At 36.2% G+C, this 14,213-nt stretch overlaps 1 protein-coding gene across 2 annotated transcripts in view; it reads left to right on the top strand.

Annotated features, from left to right (window-relative positions):
* LOC134608926 (collagen alpha-6(VI) chain-like) overlaps positions 1–14,213 on the top strand; it is a 188,828-nt gene that overhangs the window by 105,495 nt on the left and 69,120 nt on the right. For both annotated transcript variants that reach the window (XM_063452178.1, XM_063452177.1), the window contains 7 exons: positions 2,714–2,806; positions 3,609–3,662; positions 5,435–5,506; positions 7,199–7,225; positions 8,454–8,498; positions 8,998–9,051; positions 9,339–9,401. In XM_063452178.1, the coding sequence (XP_063308248.1) occupies positions 2,714–2,806; positions 3,609–3,662; positions 5,435–5,506; positions 7,199–7,225; positions 8,454–8,498; positions 8,998–9,051; positions 9,339–9,401 (408 nt within the window). The remainder of the gene's footprint in view (positions 1–2,713; positions 2,807–3,608; positions 3,663–5,434; positions 5,507–7,198; positions 7,226–8,453; positions 8,499–8,997; positions 9,052–9,338; positions 9,402–14,213) is intronic.

The raw sequence follows: 14,213 nt of genomic DNA, 5'->3' as shown, positions 1-14,213 counted from the left end.
GTCAGCCAGGGTGCAATGCTTTAAGTATCTGGCAGACAAAGGCATTTCTGACCATTCACACATTTGTACTCCACAAACTATTCTATTTAGAAAACCAATATGGGAAACCAAATGATTTAGCCAGAAAAAGTTTTCTTTGGGCAAGCCAGGCTATATGTCCATAACCTGTGATTGTAGCTGGCAGCTAACACAAATAGTTAAGTGAAATCTATTGCTTTATTGATCAATAAAACGGAAATCAGTTGGGCAACATGATATGCCTCAAAAGGATCATTTTATTATAGTGCTGTGACGCTTCAGCTTGAATAGACATTTCAGCAAGCATACAGACAATAACAATATTCACTTCAGTCATTTTTGCCCCCAAGTTAAGACCCACCTTCTGTACAAATAGGGCATTTTTTGATGACAGTGACTTAGAGAATGTATAGGTGTTTTTATTTTGTTAGTTATAATGTTTTAATGGTTTATAATGTGAAAATGTTTAAGCTCATGTGCAAAATGTGACAAAAGCATTTTATTCAATTCCTGGCCCTGGTGGTTTTTGGAATGAAGTTTAGCCACAAAGCTCCACACAAATAAATGTATGTTGCTGTAACAAAATGATTACTTGGATTGAAGTATAATAAACAGTAACTAAAGGTTTTAATTAATGATCTACTTTTTAGTGCTAGAGTGCCAGTTAGTGGCTAGTGGAATTTTTACAATCTGGTCTAAAGCCATAGTGCCATCATACTTCACTTCAGATTATTATAGCATTGATGGCTTCCTTTGCTTTTTAAGCCTATAATTAGTTAGTCCTCGTCACATAAAGAAAAAAAGACACAAGAAACAACATTCCAACGGGCTTCATGGTGAATGTATATGTTTAAGAATTATTTTAAAATAGAGAGTAAAATTTACACCTTGCACCCTTTAAATGCATTGGACTATACACAACAAAAATACAAATAAAACATAGAGATACTGGCTTTTTTTTTTTTTTTTTTTTTTACAAATACCCATGCCTTGCAGCATCTTCGGTGGGTTCTCAAAAAACATTTAAGCAGCCAAAACATCAATACTGGTGCTCTAGTGGCTGCCTGTGGGAGTATTGTACATATCCTATAAACTTCTGCACACTATGGGTTTATGGGATTTATAGGTCAGCTGTGAGCATTCTTTTGAAATTTAGTGTAAACAAGTAAAAAACAAGACATAAATGTAGGCACTCGTGTTTTTTTTCAGTGGATCGGTTGTTAGAAGTACAGCCTTTTCTTTTACAGACAAACAGTGCATGGTAGGCCTGGAAAAAATTTGATGCATTCTTAAAAACCAAGGAATTAAATATTTGTCAGATGTAGTACACACCAGAAGTAATTTGATTGTCTGCTGCTCCATTCATATAATTTCTAGAAATTAAGTTTATGTAACATTTGTTATAATGTGCTAATGGCAACCTACACAGCAGATGTTAGATGCTAATCCAATATGCAGAGAATTAAATACAGTTAACCAGCACTGAAAAAGGAGACTGAAAACAAGTCAACAAAAAGAAAGCACACAGACTGACTAGAGGCAAAGGAAGACAAAACTAAAACCAACAAAATTAAAATAACAAAGTAGGAAAAGAAATAGAGCTCAAATAAAAGGAAGCGGAAAATAGTATTCTATTATGAAAATATGTTTAGGGGGTAAAACACAATTAGATACCCAATAGTGCTCATAGAAAATGGTTACTAGAAAACAGTACAGTGTAACCGTCACAGTGTTACAATCATAGCTACAGTGTAAAAGGTACATTCCTAAAACCATAACCACTACAATCAGATGTTGTGGTTATGGTGACAAGAGCGTCTGCATGCCATCTCATGGTAATTGTTTAACCTTTTTAGTTTTTATATGCATAGATGACAAACAGTGGTTGTTATGTATGTTCAATCCCATAAACTGTTTTTGCAAATGGTAAATGCTATTTTGATCTGTATAATATTTTATTTTAACATGCTAAAACTATGAATCTACCATAGGTAACTTTATATTTTATAAAGGATTTTTTAAAGAAAACAAACTATTCATAAAAGGTTGTTTTCATAAATTCTAAACCTTCGGACACATTTTTTTTGGTAGGATCAACAATTACTACAATGACGGCGTTTAGCCTGTTGTGTTTGGTGTGTACATTATTATTCATAATGTTGGATTGGATTTATTTTTCTTGCTTCTGATTGTTTAAGTTGGTAAAATGGGTATTGGAGGTATTGGAGTACATGCATTTCTCACCAGTGGTGTTGCTATAAAGACCAAACTATATACAAAATACAGATTAAGAAAATACTGCAAACAAAAAAAAGGCTACTTAAAATCACCTATCTTACCAGATATGTGGATTTACACAGGGAAAAGGGTGATTGCGGGACAAAAACATTAAATCCATTTCTCAGCAGCAATTCTGTTCAAGTTGGTTGGACATCTCTTCAAAACTATAGTTTCCATGTCATGCAGCGTGCTTTAGACGTTTTACCAGTGTCGCACTACTCTCTTAATTGGTCTTTGAATAATGGATTCTGCATGGCTTTTCTTGGCACTGTGGACATCATGTTCAGCTTCCACTTTCCTTCCATCAACAGAATGTGTTTGTAGCAACATATATTTATTTAGTGTTTTATTTTCAACTAACATATGTCATTATAAAATACAATAATAATAATAATAATAATAACATTTGCTTTAGGACACTGTTGCAGAAAGGAAGTGCTGTAATGTGCTTTGTAAATGCTTAGGATATGAAGGCCTGCGTGGCTCTCCTGGATCTCCAGGACCAAAGGTATGTGCATAGTTTAAAAAGAAAATATATATGTCTACTAAACAACTTACAATAGGTAAAAATAGTGAGTCAGTAAGAAATTCCAAGCTAGTCAATGTATAATATAAATAAAAGACAGGAATTACAAAAAAATCTGCAAAACTGAACAATATTAAAAGAACAATGTAATGTAGTCAAAGCTTTGAGAACTTGTCACCCGGGCCCATTATAGCGAAGAAGCATGTGGACTGCACCTCAGATGGGTGCAGATCACAGTGAGCACTCCCACATTAGTAGGAGTGCAGGAGGCTGAGCCTTAATGGCTTGGAGTGTCTGTGCCACTGTACCAGATTTTTGTATTATTCACTCTAAATCATCTGTCATGGTCACCACTAGAACAGGCACAAAATGTAAAAAGGTGTACACCACAGCTTCTACCTACTTGGCCACAATATTTGTGATAACTTTTATTGTAGATTGGTCTAAAGATATATTTGTCAATTGCATAGATCGCTGCCATTTTAAAGATTTCTCATATATTGCACATATTGTTGATTTTTAAAGGACCGTAAGGATCTAAGGTATAGCACTTATAAGGTTACTGCTATTGTATACATTGTATTAAGTATTTTAAATATTTTAGCACCATTAAGTCACTTGATTTATATATTTTTTTCTTTTTTTCTTTTACACATTATACCACAATATTTTATGTATTGCATGGTAAAGAACTAGATCTTCTCTCTCTCCTCCCACATCATTTTACAGTTAGTGATGAAATGGCACACAATTAACTTATTAACAAGTTCCTTCTTTGTTTTAGGGAAATACTGGTGCAAAAGGCTCACCAGGCCATCCTGGTGAAGAGGGTGGTACCGTAAGTAATTCTTATTTGTTTTATGAATTATTTAAAAGAAATATATATATATATATATATATATATATATATATATATATATATATATATATATATATATATATTTTTTTTTTTTATATATATATATATATATATATTTTTTTTTTTTTATTGAAATCATCCAGTTACTAAATTTCACTCTAGTAGGTGATATAGATTCAGACTTTTGAATGTAATTAGAAAGTGCAGGAAGCACGTTGAATTAGGTCAGACATTTCTTTATGGAAATGTATACCCATGGCCCATGTATTGCCCATAGACAGGCTCCCAGTAATGCAGAAGTCAAGTAGGAAACACAGCAAAGGGATGTATTGCAGGGTAATATAATACTTGCAAAATGATATTTATTTATATACAACCAATGATGCTCCCAGAGATGTTCTTTTACTGCCTTTGGACAGCGTATAACTATTTGAAAGATTAAAAAAAAAAAGTTATAAATATGTTCTTGTTGAAGAGAGTAAAGACTGCCAATGTTTTACTTTTCAACTTCCAAGTGAGATTTTTCTTTTGAATATGAGATATTTCTGAGCTGTAATCATTCATGTGTTCTCATGATCTCACTTTATCGTATCTGTCAAGAAATCAGCAATATATTTTGTGTTGCTGGGTAACATAATCTAAAAATTACATTCATGTTATTAATCAGACAAGCATTGATGCTCCCAGGACACATATATTTTGGGTGTATTTACTATGCCATATCATTGAAACTGATACTATTTTGCCATTTTTTTTTATTGTTTTACATCTTCAATGGAAAAGAGGCTTGTAAAGTGTCTAAATAAACATGGTTGTAATTAAATAGGCTTTCCAAAGTGTGATATTCATTTTCCATATTGACATTGTTTAATAAAAAAAGGAATACAATCAAACCTATTAGTTATTGCTTTAATCCTTAAGGTAATTATTGTTTAATCTGTTAGCCCATATAATTTTTTTGCAGTGCTGCGGCAGTTTGGTAGTGCTAGGGTTAAGTTTAGTTACAAAGCAGATTAGGGCAGCTAGCTTTTTAATGTTCTGATAGCTTTAGGTAATTAGGTATGTGCAGCATAACCCAGTAAAATGGCACTCAAATTGAGTCTAAAAGTGTAGCCTCTAATTCTTGCTAGTTGTGAAAGTGCCTCAGATTATAAATAAGCTGAGCTATTAATCATTGCCCCCATCATCACAGCCACTCCTTATTTAAATGTGTTAATGTTTAAAATTGTTCAGTAATTAAAAAAAAAAGAAGAAGAAGAATTTGTGCCTTTTTATTGTTTGTTGTAGTGTTGTATTAGGGGTGAGATTATTCCCTTTATTCTTACGGAGAGGATAGATTCAAGGAAGAAGTGTTAGTTGGAAAAGCAGTCAAGCTAATTCTGGCTTACTGGCTTTGAGCTATTTCATGGTTTTATTTAATGTTCTATGTTTACTATGTTCACTATGCTATTTGTTACGCAAGTTATTTATGATTTAAGAGTATATATGTTGTTACTATTAATAAATACAATACTGATTTTAAGCAAATTCTATTTATTGGGTCACGTGTCTTTATTTAGATTATGTTTTTATTTAAAACACCACACCATATATTATATATGTTACTGCAATACTTGTCTCTTTTTGTTTCTTTTTCATTATTTTTTTTACCAAAGAAATAATAAGCTTTCTGGTTTAACTTTCATTTAACTTCCCACCCTTGTTTTTTTATTTATTTTATGAATCATGTTTCAATATATTTCATTTTTTAGGGAGAGAGAGGGCCACGTGGACTTAATGGGACACGGGGAGATAATGGTTGCCCTGGTCTCAGGGGGCAAAAGGTAGGTACTAATAATCTGTTACTTATGGCTAGCTTAGATTTATCTTAGCTTAGATTTATTTTTTATGACACACGTAGCTCACAGTTTTGGGGGAGTAATAATACACCTTCAACTATTTATAGCAATCCCCAGTTTAAATCGGATTTTATGCAAAGTGACCCAAAATTGACAGATCTAGTGTGGGTCTTTAGGCCATTAGGGTGCAGGGGAGGTGAGTTTTACTTACCTCCAGTTGTCCTTCATGGCCACGGCCATCTTCATGCTGCAGATTTCTTCAGATCCTGTAGCTGCCAGGAGCCACGTCAATCCTGTACTCTTGTGCATGTGCAAAAGTAAAACCACAGGACCCTCCATAGACAAAGCCTGGGTCCCCCAGCCGTCATTTGTGACAGCTGCTGGGATTGGACAAAAGTTAGTATATGCTTTACCATAAGACAAAGTAGTCCTTGCTTTGCCTTATGATATCTTTGGATTGCACAGTCTTAATCAGTATCTTATAAAGATCTTATCCTTATGAATTACTGGAGAGTGACAGATTCACTTTAAAGATCAATACATACTGACTGTCAGTGGAACAGGCCTTTACTGCACAGCCCATTACGAGCTAGGCAGTGGGACAGGAATGCCATTGAGATTTCAGAGAGCATCAGCAGCACACATTTTATGGGTAGAGAGGAAGGATCATAACATAGAGAAGCCTGGATGTGTAATGATATATCCCCACCTCGCTGTTATTACAGGGTCGAGCTTTCTTTTGATCTAGACTCGTAGAGGTAGACAACCTGTGGCATTCCAGATGTTGAGAACTACATTTCCTATAATGCTCTTGCAGCTATAATGCAACATTTGGAGTGACCTTTCTCTAGTGACAGATTGGATATTCCTGGTCTATATAAACTGACTATAATCCTAAACATAAACGACAATATAATAATAAGAATAACCACATAAAGTTTATCCAAACTGCAGCAGCAGCCATGGTTTTGGTTTTAAAGGGACACTATAGTCACCAGAACAACTACAGCTTATTGAATTTGTTCTGGTGAGTAAAATCATTACCTTCAGGCTTTTTGCTGTAAACACTGTCTTTTCAGTGAAAATGCAATGTTTACATTACAGCCTAGAGATAACTTTACTGGCCACTCCTCAGATGGCTGTTAGAGATCCTTCCTGGGTCATGGCTGCCTAAAATGCATCCAAACATTCAGTATCTCCTCTCTCTGCATGCAGACACTGAACTTTCCTCATAGAGATTCATTGATTCAATTCATCTCTATGAGGAGATACTGATTGGCCATGGCTGTGTTTGAATCATGCTGGCTCTGCCCCTGATCTGCCTCTCTGTCAGTCTCAGCCAATCCTATGGGGAAGCATTGTGATTGGATCAGGCCACCACTTCTGATGATGTCAGCAGACTGCTTGTTTTTCTGAGGCAAACAACATGCAGAGTTACAGCTTCAGGCTTGAATACAGTAAGATTCTGCTATATTTATGGAGGCATCAGGGGCCCAGGGGGGCTAGATGGTAGTTTTAACACTATAAGGTCAGGAATACATGTTTGTGTTCCTGACCCTATAGTGATCCTTTAAGGTGAAACATGCTGATTAACATTGACTCATGCTATTCTGATGTATGTAATAATGCATATTGTGCATGTGGAGTGATAAATATAACGCTTTATTTCTGTTTCAGGGTGCAAGAGGCTATCGAGGTGACAAGGTTTGTTTCCTAGCTATAAATGTTGCTCACGATCCATTTTAATCCACTTTGTGAGGTTTTATATTTTTACATGGAGAACATTTTATTGTTCATATAGTGTTGTGATGCTAAAATGAGACGTACACAAATATCTGCAAATGTAGCAGCTGACATGACTCAAGAAAGTGTTGATGTTAAGTTCAGAGAATGCAGTAGGACTGTGGCTGATGATTTCAGTATATTAGGGAATGTATTACTACTACGGTAGTTCCTGAATATAGAAGAAAAGACACAACTGTAACTATAAGTGCATATTTCAAACTATAACACAAGTTCTATTGGTATAATATATCTATCAGGGAATGTGTCTGAAAGGTCCCTTCCAGTCAAACTAGTAGACTGTAGAAAAATATATTATATGTTTAGAATAGACAAGAAAGGGAAGAAGGATCAAAAGAATGACATTCAGCTTATCCACCATTCTCACAGCTACATACCTCCCAACCAGTGGAGGTTGGTCCATAGGGGCATAGGGGTAGGACAGTGCTCCACAAGTTCTTGTAGCAAAAAAAAAAAATTCTAATCTATGGGCATTGTAATAACTATTGATAAGTATGTGTGCAAATGCCTAAAGCTAGGTATTGATGTTAACTGGAGTTTCCCTAGAGATGAGGCTAATGGGCATGGACATTCCATGAATTTTTAAGTAATTCTATCTATTTAGCCATTTATGTGATGAAGTAATTTATTTACTTGCACAAATTATATTCTTAACACATTTAGTGTAATTTAAACATCACTGTCACTATTATTGCAGTTCTGTAATACACATTGTCAGTCCTGAAGCAGGATGCTAGGGAGGAATGCCTTTAGATGATATTATTTTAGAATAGCAGTTGCATGAACTTTCGTAACTTCATCTTCGAATGAAAAGACCATTTAAATTGGCATCCAGAAAGGAAGACTTGACTGCATCAAAGTTATCAAACTTACAGACTTCAAACTTTGCAAATTGTAGCTGCTGTAGTAAGTTTGAGCATTTAACCTTTCTTGGTTTATTGCTCTATATAAAATCAATCGCAGAGAGAAACATATGCACTTTAGAGGTTTACTTGCAGTGACTAATAATACTTTATGATGCTTACCATGTAACTATACTGTCAATCTTCCTTCGCAGCTGTCATGATCAATGTCCATATGAAAGTATTTGTGGCCAGTGTAACATTGAATACTGATTTAATTCTTACAGGGAGATGATGGTGAGAATGGAATTGAAGGTGTAACAGGAGAGCAGGTAATGGCACATTTACAGCTTTTATTCTATTGAACTTTCTTAGTTGTGGTTGGGTGAGCTGAAATGTATCTGAAAAAAACCTTTTGGCACATGTCCCTTTTAGAACGTTACTCAAATTTTAACAACATTACATTAAATACAAGTGGTGGTCAACTTTGACTCTGCAGATATCTGATAACTATAGTATCCATGATTCTCAGACAGCAGATAGGCAGGCTTAACATCATGGGAAACATGATCAACATTCTGCAGTACAATGCTTGGCTATTTCTTGTATTGTGGCATTTTTTGTAGGTCTCATGTGCACAATGTAAATTTTAGTTCAGAGCTTTTAGCAGCTCCAAGGAGAGCAAACCACTATATAAAAGATAATCATTTTATATTTTGATGTTTACAATGATGTTTCTGAAAGTACCAACAGTCAATATGTGCAAATATATACACTCTATGAAGAACAATCACTTTATTAACTATTTGACCACATTCTTTTTTTTTCTAGGGAGAACGTGGAGCACCTGGATTACCAGGGGAAGTTGGAGAGCTTGGACCACAGGTACAACTAATGAATACAATTATATGTTATGTCATCTCTGTGTATGTGTCTCGGGCACATTGGAAATCCCAAGCTGTAATGCTGTCTTGGCAAAAATAGAATGATTGTTCCTAAAATATGTCATAATGAACATGTCGAGTAGTTTGTATTTGTAATTTTTTAATGGATAGAATAGACTTGTTTTATATGTGGTTTTACAAATATTTTTTACAGTTTCCTTTTTTATATGTGGTTTTACAAGTACTTTCCACGTTATTAAATTTTGTTTTTATTTTTTGTTTTCATAGGGTAGGAAAGGCCCTCGTGGTGAGCCTGGTGAAAGGGGGGAGCGAGGTCTAAGGGGAGACCCTGTAAGTACAAATCTAATGACTGCTGGTATATTTACGTAGTTGCTGTAAAGAATGTATTCTTATAGCTAAATAAATAGCATCCACATATATTCAGTTTTAGGAAATAAAAAAGTTATAATCCATATCAGCCCAACATAAAATGGATAAAGCAGGGTTAAACTAATTTCTTACAATAAAATTTGTGATACAAGTGATAAAGTGGCCCCTTGAAGAGCCGTCTGACTGGGAAAATGTGCTCCTGGGCTCCACTGTGTGTGTGTGTGTTCCAGGATCCCTTGCACACTCGACATTTGTCTTAGTAATTCGAGATTCTTCAATCTGATTTACTACCTTTTACCTTACAACACTTTTGTGAAACCTGGGAACAATTGCAAAGAGTCATAATTCTGTTAACGTTAGTCGGAGCTGTATAGAGTATAGTAGTTAGTTATCACTGACAACATAGGTGCCCTCGAAGGCACAGCTTAGATATTTATCTATTTGAATCACACGGCTTATTCCCAGGTTAACTTGCTTTTATATCTGACTAAACATATATCCTGTGACAGATTATTAACATCTTTAATATTACACCAGATGAATCTCACAATATTGATTCATATCTGTGTGTTTCCAATCTCGATCTTAACCTAGAGCTAGTTAATATACTTAGATTATAGCCCATTTCAGGGATATCACAAAACAATAGATTTTTTTTTGTTGCAACAATTTCCTCCAAAAAAATTGTATCTCAGAAAGCCTGGCCATCCATCTTTCTTTCCGAGATCCCTTTGATCAACATAACAACAGGATGCATGTTTTGCTATAATCATTATCTTTATTATTTTGATACTTCAGTTTATTTATTTTCTTACATGTGTATCTTTTCACTTTATTTTATATAGATGTGTCTCTTTTGACTATATAACTTTAGATGTGTACTATCGCTTAATTATTCCATGTATTTTTAACGAATGTTCTTTCTGATACAACAAATCATTTTAATAATAACTATTAAAAGTTAAGTTTTTTATGTGCACATATATATTGTTTGCTTGAAGTAAGTTTGGCCAATTTCATGAATTTTATTGGTTTTACTTTTAGTATGGGTAAAGAGGTATCCCCACCTGGGAGTGTTTGAGCTGCTATTCACTTTCTATACATTTATAAGTGATTGATTAATTACACACTTTACTCCAGGGAGTTACTATCTGTCATTTCTTGCAATATTTGGGGTAATTTAATGAAATCGTACCTTCAAGCTTAACCATTTAGTCCCTCTAAAACCTAAGGATGTGCTGTAAAAAGTTACATACAGTCAAAAGGTTTTATGATGTTGGTATTTCTGTATCTCTCTCAAAAGAAAATCAGAGGATTCCTAGTAAATATTCACAACAGGGTATTTGACATTGTTCTGAATATTTTAGTTTTAGCTATAATATATGTACTAATTCAGCATGCTTGTTGTTTATATTATATAGATTTTTATACTCTACACCACAAGATATTTTTCTCTGCAATTATATATGAATAAACACAGATTTAGAAGTGTTTAATTTCAATTAATTAAAGTTTTAGGTATCATTAAACACCATTCCACTGACAAAATGACTGTTTTGTTTTATATTTATGTGCAAACTATGCAATCCATAATAAAATAAATAAGTTTAATAATGCATCTCATACAAATTCCCACATATTCTTTTTCTTGCACCTATCCGATCAGTATTGTGTAATTAAAACAAAACTAAATTCAACATAAAAAAACACCGGTCATTAAAATGATAGTTCACTTTCCAAATAAAAAAAGGATCACTTTTTAGTAAATAAACCCAAGTGAAAACATGCAATGCATTTTATTATGCTTTTTCACTGGGTGTATATCTAAAACCAGCTTGCAAAAGCTGCAGTTCTCTTGTCTGCTGCCTTTGCAAGCCTCTGCCTTCTTACCCAGCCCAGACTTTCTGTGACTGTCCAATCACAAACTTCATAATGCAGCTTAATGAAAAGTCTTTACAAGACAGGTGCAGTGAGTAATTGCCTGCCTTTTGAATTTACACTGATCAAAGAAAAACTAAAACCACTGAAAGGTGAAAAGAAATACATTGATTATAGCGTTACAATGGCAACTGTCAAAGAGTCATATTAGGCAGCAAGTGAACAGTCAGTTCTAAAATGTCATGTGTTGGCAGCTGGCAAAATGCACAAGTGGAAAGATTTGAGTGACTTTGACAAGGGCCAAATAGTGATGACGAGATGACTGCGTCAGATAATCAGGCAAGTTGTGTATGAACTGGTTAGTATCTACTAAAAGTGGTGCAAGGAAGGACAACTGGTGATCTGGCATCAGCGTCAAGAGCAACCAAGACTCATTGATGCAAGTGGGGAGCGAAGGCTAGCCTGTCTGGTTCTATCACACAGAAGAGTTACTGTAGCTCTAATTGCTGAAAAACTTAAAGCTAGTGATGGTAGAAAAATGCCAAAACACATAGTGCATTGCAGCTTGCCTTGTATGAAGTTGCATAGCCGCATGCCGGTCAGAGTGCCCATGTTGACCCCTGATCTCCACCAAAAGCACCTTCAATGGGGACATGAGCATTAGAACTGGACTATGGAGCAATGTAAGAAGGTTACAAATTAACAAAAGTATGCTGTGCGCTGTGACTCCCTCTAATCCTGGGTGGCAGCAATGACTATAGCACACATCAGGTGGAATATTTACAATAAAAACCAAAGGAGAAAAAGCTACTTGCTCACTATCCCAAATCTCTACGCACATTTAATAACCATAGGTTTTTTTAGTATCACTCCAATGGCCATTGTTTAGAAAAAATATCCCTCTCTTTCTCATAAAAGATTGCCTATTACCTGAAAGCAGAAAGGTGAATTGTTAGTGTTGGACTCACCTACTTTAGTGTTGGACTCACTTACACTTTAACCCATTAAGGACCGCGGACGTATGAGGTACGTCCGACAAAAAATTGTACCTCATACTCCCCCCGGAGTGATTACTTCCGGGTTGCCGCACGTGGCGCCCGGCAGTGTAGGCAAGAACCCCTACCCTCCCTCCCTCTCCCTTCCATGTACTTACCGATCGCTGCTGTTCCCCCGACAGCGATAGGTCTTCTTCTGAGGGGGAATGTCTGGCCTCTCCAATTTAGGATCCCCAGGGGCCATGTGACTGCTTTAAAAGAGCGGTCACATTGCCGCAATACGTGTCCACAGTGCTGCCAGAACTGCCTGCCCCCTGCTGGTAAAAAAGTAAAAGAAAATAAAAAGTAAAAAAAATTAAATAACAAAGAGATTGCACTCAAGGTCTGAAAGTTCCTGCATGAACTAAAACGTTCGTTGACTATTGGGAATCTACAATAAAGAACCTTTATTTTTCCAAAGACCTTGAGTGCTAACTATCTTCTAAACCTTGGTTATTTGCTGTGCAGTCGAGCACCTGGGGATCAAGAAATGAAGCAGGAGTGCTAAGCTTACAAACTGTGTGTGTGTATCTATATATAATATGCATATATATATCTTATATGTAACGTCATACTAAGTGTATTTGTTAATAATATATACATATATTAATATAAAAATACACTTAAAGTAAAATTACACACGTGTATATAATAAATATATAATAACTATATATATTGTGTATATATATATATGTATATATATATATATATAATTATAAAAAATAAATAATAATTAATTAAAAATAAATACAAAACTGTAAAAATAATTTTTACAAAAATATATATAGATATATATGTAATTTTATTCATACTGTATTTTGATATTAATATATATATATATATATATATATATATATAGAAAATTCAGAGGGATGGTTGCACTCACGTGATTTAAAAGTCCAAAGTTTAATGGAAAAATTAAAAAATATCCAAGATCAACGTTTCAGTCACTACTGACTTTCATCAGGATCCACTTAGCGTGGACACCGAGGTGAAGAGAACGACACCGCTCAAGCCACGAACCGAGCACAACTCACAATGCGGCCTACAAGCGTGGCGGGCGCAGGGGAGACGGCCGCACCACAGCAGCAATGCCACGCCGGGAATCTGATTGCGAGCCCTCGTCCCCCCCCCCCCTCTGGACCAGTGGGGGTTATCCCAGTCTACCCCCAACCGACTCCCTGGCAAAGCAATGGGCCAGTATCGGCTTTGTGGAGCCCAGAACCAACCGACCCTGCGGTCTCTAAGATGGCGGGAAACAGAGATGTGGCTGAACAGCATCTTCGCTAGTTTCTGGGAGTCCCTGGAAGCTCACATGAGACTCTGAGTCTGAAGAGCCACTCCACACTACACCACTGGGCACCCCACAGGAGACCCGTCGGGGACAAACAGCAGCGCAACCGCAACGACAAACGCATCACAAGGGTGACGCCACCCCGAACAGGCAGGGGCAGAGGCATGACACAAGGCCTAAGAAAACAGAAGCTTACGGTGGCGGAGGGTCAAGTACTTGCTTCCCCCTTGCGAGGCAGTGAAGCGGAGGAACCCGCCGACACCAAGCACCAGACCTCCCCAGACAAGGCAAGTGAAGCGGAGGGGCGCCCTTACCTGACACACAGCTTGGTTGGAGCTACACTCAGCGCCCACAGCAACCCTGCATAGCCCAGAGGATATCAGCTTCCTTGCACCGGGGAGAACGCACCAGCTGCACCGACTACCGCAGGGGGCACATACTCAGCCCCAACAAGACATCGGCTGACCCCAAAGGGACTAAGGCTCAAAGCCAGGCATAGTACCAACTGTCACACAGCTCTCTATTCCCCTATTGAACTCTCCCAAATGTATGCTGGAAAATATCGTC

This window comes from Pelobates fuscus, chromosome 4 (genome assembly GCF_036172605.1).
Source record: "Pelobates fuscus isolate aPelFus1 chromosome 4, aPelFus1.pri, whole genome shotgun sequence".
NCBI classification, from domain to species: domain Eukaryota; kingdom Metazoa; phylum Chordata; class Amphibia; order Anura; family Pelobatidae; genus Pelobates; species Pelobates fuscus.
This window is presented reverse-complemented; position numbering and strand designations above follow the sequence as displayed.